At 40.8% G+C, this 22,187-nt stretch overlaps 2 protein-coding genes across 2 annotated transcripts in view; one reads left to right on the top strand and one right to left on the bottom strand.

Moving 5' to 3' along the window:
- SMC6 (structural maintenance of chromosomes 6) overlaps positions 1-22,187 on the bottom strand; it is a 411,043-nt gene that overhangs the window by 119,743 nt on the left and 269,113 nt on the right. The gene's annotated exons all lie outside the window — the stretch shown is intronic.
- On the top strand, positions 17,313-19,024 carry KCNS3 (potassium voltage-gated channel modifier subfamily S member 3). The gene has a single exon (XM_075497257.1). It carries the CDS (start codon positions 17,313-17,315, stop codon positions 18,795-18,797), a length of 1,485 nt encoding a protein of 494 aa, XP_075353372.1. The 3' UTR covers positions 18,798-19,024.

The raw sequence follows: 22,187 nt of genomic DNA, 5'->3' as shown, positions 1-22,187 counted from the left end.
ACCTTGAATTTCATGTGCTATTCTGCAAGGAGCTAGGGTAAGTCTGGAGTAAGCATGGTGGTCTCTGTGGTTGAAGAGTTGGCAGTGTTGATATCAAGGATTGTGGAGGGCTTCACTCATTTTGGCCTCTCTAAATTGTTTCCTTCACTAATATCTGTCTGCTAGGTACTCCTGATGTCCTTGGTCTCAGCATGATTTTCTGTTCTCCATCCCTTTATCTGCAAGCTCTCCAGCTCATCTTCTCGTCCTTCGTGCCAAAGTGCCTTATCCATTTTGCCTTCCCATCCCTGGCAGGTGAGTGGTCCCTGAGGTGAGAGATCTTGATTTAGTGGCTCTCATAGCTGGTGAGGAATTGCTGGGAGGTGGCACAAGGGGAGGCTGTTATGGCTCAGCCCTTTGGCCTCCTCTCTGTTCAGAGCGGTCATGTGCCCTGACTGCAGACATCAGCCTGAATTCAGTTTGCTCTGTGTCCGTTGCCGTCTCTTCCGGGTAGGCTTATGTCTTAGAGGTTGAACATGAGCAGGAGGTGCTGCCTGATTTTGATCCAGCAGAATCGATCCGCGTGCGGTGGCAGTCAGGCAGCATTGCACCATCCCTGCCTCTCAGCAGGCGCAAGAAATACAGTTGTCCCCTCTTGCCCTGCAAGGGGTTGTGCTGGCAAGGTGTGAGTGCTCTGGAAGTGTACTTGCTGAGCTGCCTGTGAACAGGCCTGTCTTGGGATAAAGGCTAATAAATGAACTTTTCTCTTTTCCCTTTTTTGGTAATGTTTTGGTATTACCAGCCTGCCAGTAAAAACCAGCAAAGGCCACATGGACAAAACAGAGTGTCGCCGGTTTAAGGAGGACAGGTTATTTATCATCTGAGACAGAGAGAATTTTGCTTTCCTTTTTTTTTCTTTTGTATGTACAAATGTCTTTTGTACATTTTTGTCCTTTGTTCATCAACTTGGACAAGCAATTTAGAGGCCAACTGATATCTTAAAAACTGGTTAATTCTTCCATGTTTTTAATCATTCTAGTCCAGTGCCATTCTAATGCCAGGCTCAGAGCTCAACCTGTGCAGAGGGCTGCTGGCCCTTCTTCTCCTTTGGTTTTCACTAAAAGCAAAGCAAAGAGAGAGGCTTTATGGACTTGGGAATGTTGAAGTAGAACATGTTGACCTGCTACGTGACGTTGAAGAGGTCACCTCTCAAGTCTCAGGTTTAGCTTCCAAAGCACAGGGCTGAAGGCATCCGCCTCACAGCAGTTTTAAGTTAATGAAGTGCTGTGAGATTTATGGACAAAAACTGTCTTGTATGTAACAGTCTTGTAAAACTTAGTATGAGGGGGCATTTTATATTTCTCTGTTTTTTTTCTTCTTTTTCTCTGAGCCTAACAAATTGCTTGCTGCTGTTGATGTAACTACAGGCAGGTTACCTGTGGGAGGCAGATAACCAGCTCAGGAAAAATCCATGAACAGCTTTGATTTGCACAGAGTTAAGACACAGCCTGGGTAGTTTGATAAAAATTGGAAGCATTTCTGATAGCCCTGCTCTGTTCCTTGCTTCTCTTCTACCTCCTCTCCTTGAGCTGACAAGAGCTGATGCTGCTTCCAGCGATGTTAACTGCTGTGAAGGCTTCAGCTCAGAAAACTCCTTGATACCAGGGGAGAGTGTATTGCAGAGGGCAGGGAGATTCTCACTCTTTAGTGAGAGAAGAATCGACCTCATAGTTTGTGAGATGCAATGATAAATCGACAATATTACTTTAGTGTACAATTATTGTTAATCAGTATGTTTAAAAGGGGGACGGTGGAGGATCAGATATGTCCCAAAGACGACTCCTTCTTATTGAAGATTTTATTATATCTTTTATCTTCTTTTTTTTTTTTTAATTAAAATTCTTCAGTTATCTGAATCATTGTAACTGCTGATTTAACTGGATTACGATTCCAAAGCTGCTTTGTAATTTTATGAACTCTATTTATTGCCAGTTGAGAGAAGAACAAATAGAGCCTTAAGTTAGGTTTTGATTTTGAAAATAACCCACTCATTACTGCAGCACAAAGTTAAATCAGTCCTCCATGTTTTAGCCCTAGCTAGTGACAAGCACTGAATGATGGTTTCAGTATGGCATTTTAGTGGCAGACACCTTTTCCCTGAATAAGCAGCTGAAAAGGATGCTGCCTGGTATATTCTTCTTAAGCTAAGAAGATCTATGTGTCTCCCTGTCCAGTGCAATGTTTGCACTGAAAAGGACAGCCAGTATGGATCAATACCAGTCTTTAAATTCACCCATGAAATTGGTAAAAGCTTGAGCTGAACAAGTGGGATAGCATGGGTCCTTGCTAATATTTTAGCTCAGTACCATTAGACTGGAAACAGTAATGGTGTTTATGGTTTCATTTTTTGTAAGCTATTCTTTTCAGGGAGTTGTGATTTTGTTTTACTGTTTGCTGTGTGTTAGGCCAGGCAAAGAGCAGTTTTCCCCACTTATTTTTATTAATTTGTTAGGATGACAGAAAACTGCAAAGCTAAGGACAAGTTAGCTCTTTGGGTCTCATAGTATATTTGACACTCAAATAAGAGTTGTTGTGGGACACATTGAAACTCGTGAATCTTAAAAATGAGAAAAGCCTGATCTGCAAGCACTTGCTACTTGGAAAAGTGCTTATTCCTGGCTCTCTGGGATGCTCCATCCATCTCCTGGCCGTGAAGCCAGCCTTTTCTGAGGCCGCCTGTAAGTGCTAGAGGCAAGGGATGTGTTTCAGCCTTCTTAAGCTATCAGGTGTCCTTGGAGCTGAGCGAAAGCTCCAGTTGAAGAAAATATTTAAGAACAAGTTTATTCATTAGCTTGTAAGAAGTCCAGTGTGACTTGGAAGAGACTCTTTTTGTTTGTGTATATCTACCTCTATCTGAAAACTTTGGACTGAGTCTCAGCTGGCATCTCTGACAGCTGCTGGCCCTAGGCCTAACAGTTGGATCTTAGACAGTCAGACATGTTTCTCTTAGTGATAAATCTTACTGATTTCAGCTGGTATCAAGTGTTTATGTATTCGGATACAAAGTCTGAACTTTAAAGATCTTCAGGGGCCCTGGGGCCTGTGGGAAACTGCTGCACAAATGAAGTGAGAGGCAGAAGTCATCATTTTTCTCTCTGAGGTTTTACTGAGCACATACTGAAGTACTTCATACAAATGTAGACGAAAAGAAAGAAATGTAATTTCAAGTGGCTTCTTCGTCCTCCTAGTGAGTTGTGGATTAGCACTGCTGCTAAGACCAAACAGTTTTTTGCTTAAAGTGGTGTTTGGTGGTATTTTGCTTCAAGCAGCAGCTTACAAAGGGGAACTACCAACTAAAACCAAATATGTATTGCTCTTAAATTAGTTTCTTCCAATGCACTGCCTATGCTTAATTAAATCTAATTCTTTCTCTGAAGATAATGTAGTCGGGGTCTCAGATCTTCCTCTGAACCTGTTGGTATGAACTGCCTCCAAATTGTGGTGCCTTCGAAATCCTTGGGGCTCATTGTGGGAGTTTATGAATCTGTCTAGCTGAAGTTTAGCCCAGACAAAAGCCTAAGAAATCCCTCGTCCTGTTAAAGTCTTTGGCAAAACCTCTGCTGATTTTGTGGGATTAGGATTTACACAGCCACGTGTCTTCATTTTTCTTCTCTGGTCATTTGTATGGGTCATCTTAGACATTAGAAAAATACATTTGTAAAAATAAGATGGGATAAGGAAGGAGAGGAAGGGCTGTTTCTGGCTTCTGAAATTCCTTCTAATTTGGTTGGGTTTTCTATTCTATTCCAAACTTTCTGTCATTGAAAGGCAATGGTAAAAATTACACCTGAGTAACTTTATAGGGCCTGACACTGAGTTGAGTAAATGGCTATATTGTTATGGGCTGTGCAAACACATATATTAATATTGCCAGAATCCAGCCCACGCACATAACACCTATAGTATTGTACAAGTTGTGCCAGTGTGTGGTATTATTTTGCATATGTAAATCGAGGTGGTAGTAGCTACTCAACACTTCCTGAAAAAACAATGTGTTATAATGCTGACAGGTGCTGAGATGAATTGCACTGGTAGGAGTAATGCTTATTTGGTGAAAAACTTATTTGCTGGCTGTTCCTTTTTGTGTACAAGGACAATGCCTCAGCTATTTCTATGAATATTCAACTGAACAGTGGTGCAGTGATGCAATTTTATATCGTAGCCTGTCATGTACTTGCTTCACACATTTTCTGGTAAATGTCCTTTCTTGCTGAATGCTTTGTGGGGACAGCCAGGTTGAAATAAGCAGGGAAAATACCCTTGGTTTTTGAGGACTGAGATGGCTAATACTACACTGATATGCTGATGGAATGCTGTTAAAAGGGATTTCAACATCCTGGAGAAACTCCATCCAGGCTGCAGTAGCCCCATGCAACAGTACAGGTTGTGGGGCTGACTGAATGGAAAGCAGCTCTGTAGAGAAAGACATGGGCATTCTGGTAGGCGACACACTGAACATGAGTCAGCAGTGTGCCCTCACAAAGAAGACCAACTGCATCCTGGCCTTTATTAGCAAGGCTGTAGCCAGCAGGTGCACAGAAGCAGTTATTCCTCTGTGCTTGGCACTGTGAGACTGTATCAGAAGGACTGTGTCCAGTTTTGGGCTCCCCACACAAGAAAGACATTGACATACTGGAATGAGTCCTGCAGAAGGCCATCAAGGTGGTTGGGGGTTGGAGCACACAGCATACAAGGAGAGGCTGACAAAGATCGGTTTGTTCAATCTAGAGAAGAGAATGTGTGTGGGAAACCTTACTGTGGTCTACAGTTACCTGATGGGTGGATATAGAGGAGACAAAGTCAGACTTTTCTCAGAGATGCACAGCAATGGGATGAGAGCCAGTAGACCCAAGTTGGAAAAAAAGAGCATCTGATTAGACATTAAGAAAAATATTTTCACCATGAGAGGGATCCAACACTGGCCCAGGTTGCCCAGAGAGTCTGGGAAGTCTTGGAGATACTTAAAACTCAATTGGCTTTGAACAGCCTGCTCTAACTGGACCAGCTTTGAGCATTGGGTTGGACAAGATGGACCCTTTCAACACAAATTGGTTTGTGATGCTGCCTGGAAAGTCAAGGATAGGGGTTGAACAAAGTGACATCCAATGTAGGAGTGGTGCCTCAAAATCTGTGTGCTCTAAGAAAATGAGGCTTTTAGAGGCCTAAGTACAGGTAAGACTTACACAGTGGCTCCAAACAGTATGACCCCAGAGCTTGTTCTGCATATAATGCTTCTGTAGCACCATCCTACATTCTGTCTCCCACTCTGAGATGGCACCTGATGGACACAGCTGACTGCCTTGTTCTGTAGCATGCTGGACCAACTGCTCCCAGTATTGGCTGGAATCCTGTGTCCAACTCCTTTTTTGCATCCAGAGGTTTCCATGCTCAAGAAAGTCTGTCTTGCAGATATTCTCTCCAGCTGCCTCCACTTAGCCTCCCTGAGTGTGTGGCCTCATGTCATGCATGTTCACACATTGTAAAAGTTACTTGGATGCTTTGAAAGTGATTGTTGGATCGAAGCAGACTGCAGGACTTACATCAGTGAGATCTGGAGCTCTGCTTCAGAGTTTTCTTGGGTCAAGAGAATTTTTTTTTTAACAACACAGACTCCTTTAGTGAAATGAACATCCTTCAAACACAAAGGTTTTAAAAGTTTTTCAGTTGAAGGTTTCACCCAAAATATCCACAATAACAATTGCTTGTCTTCTTGTTGTCTAAGAGACTCTGCAAGTATCTTGGAGAATTTCACCATGGTAGAGAAAACCTTTGTTTATCTCTGAGATTAATAGACTTTTTTCAAAACATAAAAAAATAAATACCATGTAACTTTAGCTACTCAGACTGCCAAGTAAAATTAGATAGATAGCAAAGGAAGAAACTGAACTGTTACGGAGAATTTGGAGATAGCCTGTTTTTGCTGTCCATCCACAGTGACTCCATCCCATTCCAAGTCTACTCTAAGTGTAGAGTAGATCCATGGGCCTGAACTGCAGTACAGGATGCTTAAGTAGATGTTAGAAAAACAGTTTTCAGAGAACAAGGGCATTCAAGCACTGGACTAGATTCCACAACCTCTCTGGGCAGGCTTCATTATGGGAGATTAAATAAACATCTGTCAAAAATTGTTTAGGAATAACTGATCCTGCCTTGAGATGGGGGAGGGATTGAATTATATTACTCTTCAAAGTCTATTCCCGACCTAATTTGTGTAGTCGATAGTATATTACTAACATAACCAATTTATTTATAAATAAAAAACCCCAAAGTGACTGAGATACACCCATAGCAATATTGTGGGGAGAGAAATTTTTTAAGCAGCTTATCCCAAAACCAGGACTTTACAGAATAAAACTATAATGGAGTCAGAAGTTATGGGTAGCCAATTGGTTTAGCACTGTGCCATCTGCAGCTGAATTGCCCTTTTAGCTATTTTTCTCTTGTGACTGAGTGCTAGTGAAGGTGTGATTGGTACCACGGGCAGGACTGATTTCACATGTCTCCTAACAGTTTTTTCTGCTATGACGTACTGCAGCGTATCCCTGGGCTTTATGTTCATAGATGTCTCTTCCCAGCATAAGGTGGAAAAGCCCTACTTTATGGGGTGCATAGATTTGTCATTGTTCAGAACAACTTTTTCACCCAGTGAAACTGACTGTTGTGATTGGAATTTGTGTGCTTTAGAAACTTTATCTTCTAAAAAAAAGAAAAAAAAAAAAAGGTTAGGAGGGGGAAGAGATAAACTAGGAGCAGAAATGACCAACAGTCTTGGATCATCAGTGCTAGGAATTGAATGACAATTCCTCAGACTCTAAAGTGAGAAATAAGAATAACTAGTTTTCATTTACAATCAGGAAATGTAGGATGAACTAATGAATGGAAAATTTTGAATATGAGGTCAATCTTCCTGACAGTGAGTTAAATCTTAATTTTAAGACTCTGTTCCCCTTCCATAAGAGATAAGAATATTCTGAATTTCACCAAACACCATATTCCTTTCCTTAACATGGAAGAGTTATGGTTCACCATGGGTATAATTCGTCTCTGTGCGGAGGCTTGTGAACCATTAATACTCTGCTTGAAAACTCAGAAGAGTCTTAAGTGGTTCATGGACCTGTGTATTAGAGAAAAAAATTCATGTCTAATTGTTTATCCCTTTATGTTAGACCTGGAGGGGTTGTAGTGGTGTGATAGATTTTGCAGTTTCTCACCTCTGCCATCGTAGCCTCTCAATGCAACCACTGACTCTTGAAACTGCACTATAAATGCAGGAATAATGTTTAGATTTTCTAGTCTAGCTAAATGTGCTTTTTTAAAAAAATGAAGAAATATTTGAAGTTGACATATTTCAGGAAAAGTGAGCTTGCATAGGATCACTAAGAGCCCAGCTGAGTAGTTTTGCTGGATAACAGCAGCAGCATGCATGTTAAACAGAGGCTACTGAACATGCCACCGAGTCCAGTTGGGGACTGTCCTTTCTGTTTGTGAGGGCACTCCTATAAATCATTTGTTTTGGAATTGCCTGCTATAGGGCTAGTCTGTCAGAATGCTTTTCACTGCTGGCTCTGGGCCCAAGTACCCGATTCTGTGTCTCAGGGTACCAGTACCTGGTTTGGTATGTGACAGCTACTGAGGAGACTGTGAAGAGGGTGATGGTGCAAGGGCATGTGGGCTGTGCTTGTTCGTGGACAGCTGATCCACTGTGTGACCTCAGGCATGTTGCTTTCACTGCCTGGGTATCTGCATCATCTTATTTGCTTAGGTAATTAACCTTTCAAAGCCAAACTACCTCTATGAGTGAAATAGACTTTCACTGAGGACCTCCTTAGACTCTAGATTAACCAATGATGAAAGGACAATGCAGAATTATTTTTAAGAAATATGTTGATGTACCTTTGTTCCATGTCATTTTTCCTATATGGAAAAGTATCTGATGCTGGGATCATTATCAGATATTTTTGACCACCAGTGGTACTACAAATTACCACAATAGGCGTAAAAATAGGATTTTTTTGTTCATCATGCTTATTGGAGAAGTGCTTGCATGGGAACAATGTAGGACTCAGTGGAAAATGGGGTACAGAATATTAATTTGAGGAAGGAAATCTATAGGAACTGCTCTTATTGCAGAGATCCTTTGACCTACAAGTTACAATGTTCACTTCAAACAGTACTTCTTGTTTTGAGACTGTGCTCTTGATAGGTGCCATTAAGATGACCTGTCAAACAAGATTATTGCCAAAAAATTAACCTGGAGAGAGACAATTTCTTTTACCATCAAACCACACCAATGCTGACTTGGTAGTAATAATGCCTTGGGGATCTTCTCATCTTCTTAAATATTTCTGTGAACTTCAGCAATTGGGACAATATAGCTCAAGGAAATGCTTAATGTGGTCATCTATCTGTGGAAACCAACAGGTACCATAACTGCAGCATTATAACTGTGTTTAATTGGTAGGGATTTACAGGTAGATTTTCAAGCAAACACATTTCAATCTGTCAATTCCACTTAGTTAAGGTGAATAATGATCTTTTAATTTTATATGAACAGAATATAAATTGCAGAGCCTTTGGGAACGTTGCAAGGTGCAAGCCTTGTTAACTGTCATAATGTGTGTTATCACCAGGAGCTTTTCAAGTTAGGGAGAGGATACCTTTTTCTTCTTTTTTTTCTTTAAATCATTTTACAAGATAACATTCTGATAATTGGGTGGTATTAGATCTCGCTCCCTGCTCTTTATGTATATGAGAAAACAGTTCAGATCACAGACTCCATTCCCAAAGAAGCTTCTGTCATGTTGAATCACAGAATCACAGAATCACAGAATCATATAGGTTGGAAAAGACCTTTAAGATCATCGAGTCCAACCGTAAACCTAACATTGCCAAAACCACCACTACACCATGTCTCTAAGTACCTCATCCAAACGTCCTTTAAATACCTCCAGGGATGGCGACTCAACCACTTCCCTGGGCAGCCTGTTCCAATGCTTGATAACCCTCTCGGTGAAGAAAAATTTCCTAATATCCAGTCTAAACCTCCCCTGGTGCAACTTGAGGCCATTTCCTCTTGTCCTATCACTTGTTACCTGGGAGAAGAGACCGACCCCCACCTCTCTACAACCTCCTTTCAGGTAGTTGTAGAGAGCGATAAGGTCTCCCCTCATCCTCCTTTTCTCCAGGCTAAACAGTCCCAGCTCCCTCAGCCGCTCCTCATCAGACTTCTGCTCCAGACCCTTCACCAGCTTCGTTGCCCTTCTCTGGACACGCTCCAGCACCTCAATGTCTCTCTTGTAGTGGGGGGCCCAAAACTGAACACAGTATTCGAGGTGCGGCCTCACCAGTGCCAAGTACAGGGGCACAATCACTTCCCTAGTCCTGCTGGCCACGCTATTTTTGATACAAGCCAGGATGCCATTGGCTTTCTTGGCCGCCTGGGCACACTGCTGGCTCATATTCAGCCGGCTGTCAACAAACACCCCCAGGTCCTTCTCTGCCAGGCAGCTTTCCAGCCACTCTTCCCCAAGCCTGTAGTGTTGCATGGGGTTGCTGTGGCCCAAGTGCAGGACCTTGCACTTGGCCTTGTTAAACCTCATACAATTCACCCCAGCCCATCGATCCAGCCTGTCCAGATCCCTCTGCAGAGCCTGCCTACCCTCCAGCAGATCAACACTCCCACACAACTTGGTGTCGTCTGCAAACTTACTGAGAGTACACTCGATCCCTTCGTCCAGATCATTGATAAAGATGTTAAACAGAACTGGCCCCAACACCGAGCCCTGGGGAACACCGCTTGTGACCGGCCGCCAACTGGAGTAAACTCCATTCACCACCACTCTTTGGGCCTGGCCGTCCAGCCAGTTGGTGCTACAGCTGGTGCTGTTTTCCCTTGCTCCTTTCTCCTACCCACCCCTTGGCATGTACTCTGTTCTTGCTGGCATCCTCATAGTGAACATCAGCAGAATTTCACTTTGGGAGAATTCATTTTATCCAGTATTAGCCATATGCAAGTTAGACACCTTATGACACTAGTCATATAGGCTGCTTATTGAGTCAACACAGAGATGGACTTCTCCAGTCGGTGATTCACCCCACCTGAAAATCTCTGCCTAAGCTAAGCAGTATGAACCATGGGCTGGAGGTGCTTATTCTTCTATTCTTGCTTGTATTCCTTCATACTGAGTTATAATAGCTCCATTTATTCCTTGTGCAGTCATTTGGAGGAGGTGATTTTTTTAAAAAAACCAATATTTTACTTTGAAGACTATTTTTCCACAGGTACAGATATTTAAATAATTTTACATTTTATTGTCAGCAGTAGCAGCTACTGTTGTTTCCAAATGATGATACTTTCTTTCTGATCCCCATTTTATTGCAAAGATGCATGAACATTTGGTGCAGGTTGAGTTTCTGAAAGTCTGGTGACATCAGTAGAATTGTACCACGTATGAACGTAGCCAAGTAGGCTTACGTGGAAGTAACATCAGAACAAAATTTGGCCCTGGATATGTCAACTCAAACTTTATTTACCTAAGGTCTCCTGGGAGGTTGTCCTGAATCCATTTTAAGAGAAATGTAGTTCCATAATTCTATTATTTTCATGGCATTTTAATGCAATATTCTGGATAAAGGATGTCACAGCCAATGGAATATAAAAAATAAATTACAACTGAGCAAGTAATTTAGCTGATGAATTTATCCTCTTTGCCTCACAGAATGTCCATAACCACAGAGCAGTTTCTTCAGATGGTCTTGCTGTTTGTGCTAGATGACTTTTTTAAGTTAACCTTGGCCTCCACAGACAGTTTGCAAATGATTTTACATTTACAGTTAGCTTAACTGTGTCAAATATTAAAAAGGAGTTACAGCTTATATCCCAATGGTTACAGCTTATATCACAATGAAAAAGGCTGTGCTAAGTAATATTGCCTTATATTTTTTCAGGCTTAATCATGGGTGCTAAAGCAGTTATTACTGCCCAGCTGACAGGCAATAGCATAAGTCATACTAACTGGATTTCAGTCCAGATCCTTAATTGAGATTGATCAAGTAAATTATACATGCATTTAGATGTTTTACTATGCTCAGTGAGTCAGAAAGCATAGACAGGACTTTTAGGTGGTGCATTAGACAAGTATTTGCCCTATGATGAGTGGACAAATTCAAACACTTAAAAAACTCAGTGAAAATGTTGAGCCTGAGCTGAAGTTTTTTAGGGTCATATCCACAGCTTTTTAAAAGTACTTAGGTGTGTAAATCTGCACGTGTGTAGCTAGAGTGATTTGTAGAAGCTCTTAACTGTCAGGAAATTAGCAGAAGTTAGAGCCCAGGTGGTTGTCTGCATCATTAAGAGGCAAAATCTATTGCCTGGGGATGGTTGGGTGCCCAAATAAGACTCTTTAGAGTGAATTTGCTCAAAATTCAATTTTCTGAACTAGGAACCCTAAAATGGAAATCTACCAAGATCATCAGATTCTTTGGGAAAAATTATCCTTGAGCTCTGTAAATAGTTTGTAGAGTTACAGAGATTTGCCTGCCCTTTCGAGTTCATGTCAGTATTGTATCCCTCTTGACTTCAGTCTGAGCAGGACTCAGCCATTTTTATTTGTATTCTTTCAACTTAGAGGAAACCATCCTGAAATGTGAACTTTCATAGTCTTGAGAGGTTTATGAAGTGCCACTGTGTAGCAAGCAGGAGGTGAGGCTATAGACAATGTAGCCGTGAAGCAAACTGGTAGAAAATCTGCAGGGATGTGCTGCTCTGTTTGAGTATTTTAAGTAGCAAAACACAACATAGTCTATCCAACTGTAAATCAGTTCAACTTTCTTTCCATTGCGCCTGGATAATCACAGACAGACTAATGCTAACAAAAGCTGGAACTGTCCCAGTTTGGAATTACCAGTAGCTGAGGTACTACCATGCTGAAATGTGCAATGCGTCAAAAAAGACGCACTGAAGCTTGTGATGTAGGACCTCATAGAGTATGGGGACTTTGTGCAGAGAATACGTGAAAGATAACTGAGAAGGAGCAACTTTGCTGACAAATAAGTTTGTGGTATGGGGGTCCACATCGCCACTAAAAATCTTTTAGGGGTTTGTTCCAGAAGAGGTTGGAAACCACAGCACTTTGGGTTATGTTATACATCTGTGGCATAGCTCTCTCAAAGGGACTGTATATACAAACTCCATCTCTGTGACTCTCCTTCTGTGAGCTTTAGGGGTTTCACAGCATGCTAAAAGCCCAGAAATTTGCTATCCCCCTTCCAAGCCAGACAATGGGCCTGTGGCCTCACCAACAATGTATGACTGCAGAAGCACTGGCTAGAGCCCATTCCAAATTGGATTGGGAAGAGCTGGATCCTGTCATTTTGGTTTTTATTCTAATGTTTGTATCCTTGTCACACAGCTTTGCTTATGACTGGCTTTTATTTGGCCCTCAAGCTTAACATTTGGAACTTCTATTTGTTGGGTTTTTTTCATCATCTCGGAAAATAACGTTGATTCTTCCAGTAAGCATCTTTCTGTTGTGTTTTGTTTCATTTTCTATTCTATATGAGTTCTTATCCAGTAGCTCATTGAAACAACTGAAGCAATTAAAGGAACCAAGTAACTAACATCTGGTATGTGTTTGCTTATTCTCTTATACTCTCTCCAGGGCAAGAAGTGTGTGCTTTGGAATGGTTAGCAGTTTATTATGTTATATATGAATACTTGTTGTTTACAGAAGATCAAAGAGGTTAATGTTGCACTTCAAGTTGAGAGTTGCAAAGTTTGTGGTAGCTCTGTGTTCTTAGGATGTTCATAACACGGGCTTTGACGCTCCAGGAAAGCATAGTTTCCAGCTGAGCACAGTTTTACCCTTGAGTAAAGAAGTCGGTTGAGTGAGTAGAGGGTTCCCTTGAGTAGAGAGCATGTTGTGCTGGGACAGAAGTTGTCATCTGTGTCTTTGCCCTGTGGCTGGAGTCACTTGTTTAAATGCCACAAATTGTTCTGGTGGTGCCTCGCACAGCAATGTCCATGGCTCAGGGATCAAGGTCCCTGCAAGTCAGACGACATTCTTCAGATCATGAAGCTCCTCTTGACATAGTTATCATGAAACTTTCCTGTATATTCTTGCCTTAATGTAAAAGTCACTTAGCAGTAGTATTATAGCAGGTTCTGGATCATGGCCTTCCTAAGCAAGATCCATTTTCTCTCTGTATCTTGCACAAATTATGACTACAGTGCCCTCAAAACAGAGCAGTAAATTGTTGCTCACTGAATTTATTATACAGAGCAATTACATAGAGGGACCATTATGAATATAATCTGCATAATCAATATGGGTTTATATTGCCGTCTCAACAATAAGTCAGAGTCTAGTGTGCTAAGGATTTGCTGAGCACTGAGTTCTTGCTTTAGTTATTTCTGAGTAAAACTTGCTTTGTTTTTGTTATGGTCAGAAATGCCCTTAGGTAATCTGAGATCTTGCCTGTTTTTTATAATATTAGCTTACATTGCTAGTGCTCTTATCTTAATGAATTGCTGAAAGTGAAGCAGAGATTTCACTTACTGAAATTAATCAATAAATAGAGTCAGTTTGGTTTTGAATATACTTTGACCTCCAGTCACCCCAGTCCTTGAGATTTATTATTATTTTTTTTTAATTTATAGTGTTGTAAAAACACAGCTTGGCTCTAGATCATGAATGAAGTGTGGTGCTGTTTATCAGCTGAGTCCTGCTGCCCTTCATCTGTGAGTAGAGATCAGTGCTTTTATGTCTTAATCATTCCTAAAAGCTGAGCCTTGGGAAATGCCTGGAGCAACTGTGTCTTACAATCATTCTGTTAGCTAGTAAATACCTGTCTTCAAACTACACCTTAAGGTGTAAAATCACTTCTATGTACACAGTTTATCACGCTATAAAAACTGACTGTTCTCTGTCTTGCTTAGTCAGAAAACAGTATGTCTCATATAATGCTTCTTCCCCCCCACCATGTCTTAGCAGAACAAGAACTTTATCTTGACTGTATGGTAGGCTATGCGCACAGTAAAATTAATGTTTCAAACTAATTTGGATTTAAGATAAGTTCTTTAAAGGGGTTTGTAGTGTGGCCAGAAAAATAAATGCTTTTTCCCATTTTTCAAAATAACATTTTTCTTTCAGTATATAAATAAAGCTCACTCTGGCTAGAGATCTGTTTTTGCAGAATTAATTACCAGAGCAAATACATAGTTTCAGCATTTTTTGGCCCTGGTTGTTCATGTGTTATAGGTGTCAGTAGTTGTTATATACAGGGAGATTACTATGAGATTTTCAGTAGTTTTGGTTGGAATGAGTCCCATGAAGAAGCAGAAGTAGAATACGTGAGGTTTGTAGCATCAGACCCTGTGTTCCTACTTGTATGAAGGCCTATAAAAAAAAATAAGGAAAATAGTAAGAGAGAACAGCACGGAGTAGATCTCTAGTGATGTTTGTGACAAACCTAAACAAACCCTTGCACGTGGGGAAGTTAAAGACAAGGTGAGTGAGAAGATCATGGCTCAGAAAGTCCTTTGTAACCTCCCTCTAAACAGAAAGATGGGTCTGTATTAAAACCTGATGTGCCTTAACTCATGCCCTGAAACCCTGCCACCATGAGCTCCCAGTGATCTATTTGCTCTGTTCTCACCCTGTCTGGAAGGCACTGGAGTGGGAAGAAGGCAACAGAAGTCCTTTCCTTCATGGCAGTTGCAAGGAGTTGGTGCTCCCCTAAACAGTAGGTGTTCTCCATCAAAGAGAAAATAAATCATTGCATTTTACAGATACTGCGAAACAGTCTCAGCTGGAGGCATTCGACTTTGGGCTGATAAACTCTTCAGCTCTCCGGGCAGTTTGGCACTTTCCTTCCCAGTGTGGATCTGTATCTCCATTTCCTTGGCACTTAGTCAGAAGTTTGAACCCAGTTTTTAAGGCTTTTCCCATTTCCATCTTTTGCTATAATCAACAAGTGACAAGGACAACATTGCACATGAGGGTTGACCCTACTGTGAAGCAGGATGGGGTTGTCTCCCTTTAGGTCTTGCTGCAGTAAAAGGAGGTTGGGAGCTCTGCAGCAGAGTGGGTCCCTCCCTCTAAAGCAAGCAGCCTCACTGGATCCTCCCATTTGGGACGATAGACTTGGGATCAGTAGCTGGAAAATTACTCCACCTCCATGATGCAACCTGTTCAGTCAGTTTGTTTTAAAAATTATGAGGAAGTCAGTTCTGGATTAGATAGAGGTGCCTAAGAAGTTGCAAAGTGAGTTACTTTGGGTGGCTGTAGCTAGATGTGGTAGAGATGCAAACTTATCTCTTCAGGGTATTCACAGTTGATTCATATCAAGAGGTCTGTTCAGCTCAGTCCAGTCTTCCCTTCTCCACAAGATCCCATGGCTCTAGTCTTTTATTTGGAGCTACAGAATGAATACACTTGCTATGTTTACAAATTCAGGAAGTGGGGCTATATGGCTCAAAAGAACTAGTCCATTAATACAAGTACCTGAGGCTGAATGAGAGCTGACTTGTTCTAGCTGACAGTGAGTAAAGATTGTGGGGTGGGGTTCCTTTTTTCTTTGTTTCTTTTACCTCCTACTTGTTCTCGTGGTGTAAAGCGGGACTCACCCTTGAGGCCCAGTATCCCAACCGTCCACTCTGGCACTTATTAAAGTCTACAGTGACTCCTGTTTGATCAAAATGCCCAGGTTTCCTTTATGTAAAGAAGTGCTGGTTCTCCTCTCTCATGCTGACATACAGCAGGGATGCAACCATGGTGCACACACTACGAACAGGGAAATAGATATAACCTTAATGACCTTCATTAGCTGAGTCAGGAGACCTTGAGGAGCAGCAAAAAATATTCAAACTCTAACATGTCGCAGCTTTGAATCATAACTGATGCTATTGCAGGAGGCACTGAAAATGGGCAGGTATAGAAATTACTGTCTGTTGCTTGAGTAGCTTTCCCAAGCCTTTCCCAAGCCATTGCACCAAAGCAATTTCTTTGCATGATGTGAGTCCATCTGTTAGGACTGCAGAATTGTGATGCTTTCTTGGCACATTTAAGATTCATTGACTTCCATATTAAATTGAAATAAATGAGCTTAGTATACATCAATTAATATTTAAGTGTTAGAAATCAAAAAATTTGCTCTCATCATCATCAGAAGTTATATATAATCTCATGACAAGTGTAGGAACTGCCAATTTTGGCGTGAAGACAACTGTTCCTTAGAAGGAAAGCAAGAGTTAAGTTCTCCTCAAAGTTAACTTATGTGCTAGTAACTATCTGCCTTTTTGAACTCAGTTTCAGCTCAATGATTTAACTTACAGTGAAATATGGAAACATTGAAAATGTCCTTCTGTCTATCTGCAGGTATCCACAGTTACTTGCTGAGGCAAAATTTCTGTGGAAGTTCCATCTCTGGAAGCTCCTGTTTCCAGAAATGGCATTTCAACACCAACTTCTCAGCATTACTGTAGTGGTTGTGGCTATGCTGTGGCAGAATAGGAAGAGCTTCTGGAACTGACCAAGGTTGTAAGAGGGTTGTGACATTCCAGGTAAGTAGAAAGGCAGGTAGAAAAATACCTCGAGGGAGTGCAGATGCCCAAATATGTACTAGACAAAACTCTGAAGTCAGGAATTGGAAAGCTTCAAATACACATTTGATATGTTTTCAAGAATACGGAATGCTCTTCTGTGGATGGCTCTAGAAGGAAATTAATTTGATTGCAGGTAATGTTGAAAGTAGCGGACTATAAATTGCAACATCATATAAAGCAATACAGCTCTACTGAAACTATAATTGAGAGATGCCTGCTCTTAAGCTTTGTCCTAAATATTTTGATGGTTTGACAAGTTTTCTGTCTTTAACGCAAAGATTTTTTACTTCATTGCAGTAAACTTATCTCATTAGTGTTAATGTCAATGTGACTGATTTATTGTACAGAGACTGATTTATTGATGAATTAAGCATTCTTCCACCACATTAGAAAAAATTAAGGAGAGTGAAACCAGAACCTATTGCTTTCAAATATGCTAAAGCTGAGTTAAAACCATCAAACTGATTTAAACCTACTTCTGTGAAATGCTGAATAATGGTATTCATAATTTCATTTCTTTTTTTGCTGTAACATTTCACAGAAACTGGAAATGGAAAAAAGAATGTGTCACAAGAGCAAAACTGAATTTAATGCTCTAACAATATCTTATGTTCTTTTCAGGTTCAATGTAATCTCGTTGGGCACCAGCAGTGAAACTCTTCTGTTCAAAATGGTTTATGGTGAATTTTTCCACAGACCTGGCAAAGATGCAGAACTTATCAATTTGAATGTGGGTGGCTTTAAGCAATCAGTGGATCAAAGCACCTTGCTCCGATTTCCCCATACCAGACTCGGGAAACTTCTCAAATGCCATTCAGAAGAGGCTATTCTAGAACTGTGTGATGATTATAGTGTTGCGGACAAGGAATATTACTTTGACAGGAATCCTTCCTTGTTCCGATATGTTCTGAATTTTTACTATACGGGCAAACTTCACGTCATGGAAGAACTTTGTGTCTTTTCCTTCTGCCAGGAAATAGAGTACTGGGGGATAAATGAGCTGTTCATTGATTCCTGCTGCAGCAATCGGTACCAAGAAAGGAAAGAAGAAGGTCCTGAGAAAGACTGGGATCAGAAGAGCAATGACAGAAGTATAGACTCCTCTAACGAAGAGTCATCCATATTTGATAAAGAGCTGGAAAAGTTTGACAATCTGTGTTTTGGTGAAATAAGAAAGAAGATCTGGGTCAGAATGGAAAATCCTGCATACTGCTTGTCTGCCAAGCTAATTGCCGTGTCGTCCCTGAGTGTTGTCTTGGCGTCAATCGTGGCCATGTGCATTCACAGCATGCCAGAGTTTCAAAGGCTGGACGCCAATGACAGGGAGATTGAAGACCCTGTGCTGGAAGCTGTGGAGATTACGTGCATCATCTGGTTCACTGCTGAGCTAGTGATCAGGCTCATCACCGCTCCGAGTCAAAAGAAGTTCTGGAAGAAACCACTGAATATCATTGATTTTGTCTCTATTATCCCATTTTATGCCACCTTAGCTGTGGACACGAAGGAAGAGGAAAGTGAAGATATTGAAAACATGGGGAAAGTGGTTCAGATCCTGCGGTTAATGAGGATATTTCGCATCCTGAAACTGGCCAGGCACTCCGTAGGACTGCGGTCTTTAGGCGCCACTTTGAGACATAGCTATCAGGAAGTTGGACTTCTGCTTTTGTTTTTGTCTGTTGGGATTTCTATTTTTTCAGTGCTTGTCTACTCAGTGGAGAAAGATGATGACTCATCAGAACTGCACAGCATCCCTGTTTGCTGGTGGTGGGCAACCATCAGCATGACCACTGTTGGTTATGGGGACACATACCCGGTCACGCTTGCTGGAAAGCTGCTCGGCACCCTATGCATTATCTGTGGGATACTAGTGGTAGCACTTCCAATCACCATTATTTTCAATAAGTTTTCTAAGTACTATCAAAAACAAAAAGATATGGATCCAGACCAATGCAACAATGATCGCAAAGAGAAATGTAATGACCTACCTTATTTTAACATTAGGGATATTTATGCAAAAAAGATGCACTCCTTCATTTCTAGCCTTTCTTCAGTAGGAATTGTAGTCAGTGACCAAGATTCAACAGATGCCTCCAGCATCCAAGATATGGAGGATGTTTATAACACAACATCTTTAGAAAATGGTACAGGAAAATGAGTTGAATCACTTTCTCTTCCCTTTATTTCTCTTCTGATTCTTGGTAAATGTGGACTTACAAACTTTAGTGAAGTTATTAAGAGCAGTTAATTCTCAGGGTACTTAACTCTCAGCCATATTTGGATATTCTTTGCTCTGAGGATGCCATACAAGCTTCATTGTTTATATGAGGCTTTAAAATATGCCTCATATGGTGGTTTAGTTTTTACACAACTAATGTTATGCATTTTTTGGGAGAAAAAGTCAGGAAAACAGTTTTAAATGTGAGATTAGTGTTGGTTTGGTTTTGTGGGGTGGGGTTTTTTTTTGTTTAGTTGGTTTTTTTTTTCCCTGCAGCAATCTGATAGCTTACACAGAATCTGCTTTTATAATTTGCTGCTGTTCAGGTAGAGATGTATTACAAATATGTAAGAACTATCGCACAAGTCAATGAAGTTTTTACCTGCAAATACATCAGGAAAAAGAAGGAATTATGTACACGTAAAACTGTGCTCACTAACACATTTATGTAATCTTGGAGTTGGGAACCCGTTTCCTAAGTTGAGGCAGAAAATGTGTTGGTACATATTGTTTTTACTCCATGGAAGCATAATATTAATTAATTTCTTTCCAAAAGCACAATACGTTTTTAGTTTGTTAAAATAAATTAATCCCATTGTGCCTATATTTTTCCCAATGTCCAGCATGGCCAAGCTCTATCAGGTCCTAAACGGTCTAAATCACAAGTTGCAGAATGAAGCGTGTGGTGTAGGACAGGACAGGAGCTTATTGTACCTTTTAGCTGCCTCTTCTGCCATTGTGAACCCGAGCAATTCTGGTGCCTGGAGAGGCTCCTGCTGTGATTAAGACCACCCTGGGGACTTCCCCAGAGGCTTTGTTTTGTGTGCACTGAAGCAAACGTCAGTGGTGGTCTTTAGAAGTTGTTGCTCCCTGCTGTCACCACTGCTCCTTTCGGGAGGTTACTGCCTCGGTGGTAAGAGCAAATGTGAGCAGCATCTCGGCTGCGCTGGTTCTTAGTCCAGGGCTGTAATGCCAAGCAAGAGAGATGTGCGGACATGCTCTCCTCTACCATATATCACCCATCAGAAAGGTAGGGTGGGCACTGTGTGTGGGCATCCGAATATTAAACTATTTCATCTCCTTTTTCTAAAGCTCACCTCTTGGTGATGGCAGCTTTCCTGGTTTGTACTGTGGGCTGGAGCAGTGCTCATTGCCTGGCAGAGTGCTGCAGCTCTGTGTGTTCCTCTCCTCTCCAGGGATTTCTTATGCAGATAGCTAATCCTGCTCTGGTTCAAATTGGATCTTCTAGGGCTATTTAAAAGGAAAGCCAGCCCTTGAGCCTAGCGTAAAGGAGTGCTGGAGAAACCTGAGGACCTTATAGAAGTCCATAGTGTTTCTGAACATTCATTTGTCTAGTGACTAAATTAGATGCTGGGCAATGGAGAACTGAAGATACTGTGATGTTGATATTTTCCTTAAAGAGAGGCTTCACTTTTTTTTTTTTTTCTTTTTTTTAATTATTGGGCCAAATGCTGAAGCTCTTACTCAGTTTCTACTCAGGCAGATCAAACTCAGTAGGAGGTGACTTCAAGACTGAGTAAAACCAGAAGATGGTCATCAATTTTAGCCTCTGCAGAGGGTTGATTTTTCAGGTGTCTGCCAGGTTTTCTATTGCAAAATACACTGAGTAGCTGAGGTGTGCTGGTATTTACTGAGGCACAGAGCTCTAACCTCTTTCTGAGATGGAGAAACAAAAAAGAATGGGATGGATCAACCTATACGTCAGAAAGAGGTGTCCCTCAAGACTGCTGTGCACCAATATAGTGATGTGGGACTTAAAGAGAATATTTGGAGCTTTGGAGAAATTTCAAAATTTGGCTTATTACTTGCTGAGTGTCATAAGTGTATGTGATGCTTCACAGATAATTAAGGTTAATTCTTTCCATAGTTAGTGCAGGAATACCAAAAGGGAAAGTTAGTCTAAATGTGTTTTGTTCTTAGTGAACAATTAGCATTACAAAGATGCAATGGTATAAAATATTAAATATGTATATGCATATGAATATAATAGGAACCAGCAGAATAACAGCATAAAAATTGCTCTCTGTCCAAAGAAACTCTCTTGGTAGTCTCCATATAAAGTTATATTACATTGCTGCTGAAGTTCAAAAGCAATGAAAAGTGTTGTAATGCAACAAAAACTGCAAGAAATTTGTATTAAATAGTTGAAAAAAACCTGTGACTGAAAAATCTAATCTTATGTATGAATCATTACCTAAGGATTGCGGAATATACAACTTTTTGTATTAAATTTTACTGAATGGTAATCTGTCATAAAATTGACAAGTTCTTGATCAATCACATGAATCAATCTTAAGGCTGTGACACTGTTTAAGTTCCTCTGACTTTTTTTTAATGCATAGATACATCTTGCAGCAAAGTGAGACATGTCTTTTGAAACGTATTGCAAGGTAGAGTACATACCCATGTATCATGCAGTGTATGCTATTTTGATTTCTGGGATGAGATCTTGGCTTTTTTCAAAACAGTTGTATCTTAAAAAATGGCTTCGTTGTTATCTGTTCCCTTTGCTGGAATAAATCCAGCACCTTGGTTTCACATAGGTGTAACTGGGAGCAGGATGTGAGCCATGTTTCATGCCAAAAGATATTCCCCTCAAGGCAGAACTGCAGTCCTGTAACATACACGGGTACTAGAGAGTGTCACAAGTGCCAGAAAAAAGCAGATGAGAGTAAACACTGAGATACTGCATGTTCTTCCTGCTAGTCAGTTTTTAGTAGAATAATTTACTAGTAAGAGATAAGCATAAGAGGGGACTGTTTCTTTTAATTTGTCTTCTTCCTTGGTCTGGAGTTACATATTATCAATATGTAATATCAGTATCAATGAAAGGTAGATTTTCTTTATTGCTTTTGTATTCCCGTACCATATGTAAAAACACATTAAACACACATGCTGTGTATTTACATTACTGTATGTAAAAACACTCTTTAAAAACACATCCTAAATTCTCTCCACCCAGCTGCTCTGTTTCAGACACCAAAGCACAGAAGATGTTACTGTTTCAGTATGCGTCCCATTTTGTATAGGAGAGATTTATTTGTCTTTATATAAAACAGTTTCCTGGCACATTATTAGTTTGTTTGTCTTGATGGCAAATGCTTCCCCTTCGATAGTCATTATTTCCAGAGTAGCATCCATCTTTGCAGTGTTTTTCCCTCGTGTACCATGGGAAGACACCACTGCACCACGTTGCAGTTCCTTCTTTGAGCAGCTTCCAACTGGCAGGGGGTATCACCCAACTGCCCCAGCTCGTGCCCTGCTGGGAGCAGGCTCTGTCACTGCCTCCATCTTTCAGTGTGTGTTAGA

The sequence above is a fragment of the Mycteria americana genome, chromosome 3 (assembly GCF_035582795.1).
Source record: "Mycteria americana isolate JAX WOST 10 ecotype Jacksonville Zoo and Gardens chromosome 3, USCA_MyAme_1.0, whole genome shotgun sequence".
Taxonomy (NCBI): domain Eukaryota; kingdom Metazoa; phylum Chordata; class Aves; order Ciconiiformes; family Ciconiidae; genus Mycteria; species Mycteria americana.
The sequence above is the reverse complement of the archived record's forward strand: the minus strand, read 5'-3'. Positions and strand labels throughout refer to the sequence as shown.

Excerpts from the sequence above, each read along its gene's own strand:
- KCNS3 (XM_075497257.1), top strand. The coding sequence starts at position 17,313 with ATGGTTTATGGTGAATTTTTCCACAGACCTGGCAAAGATGCAGAACTT.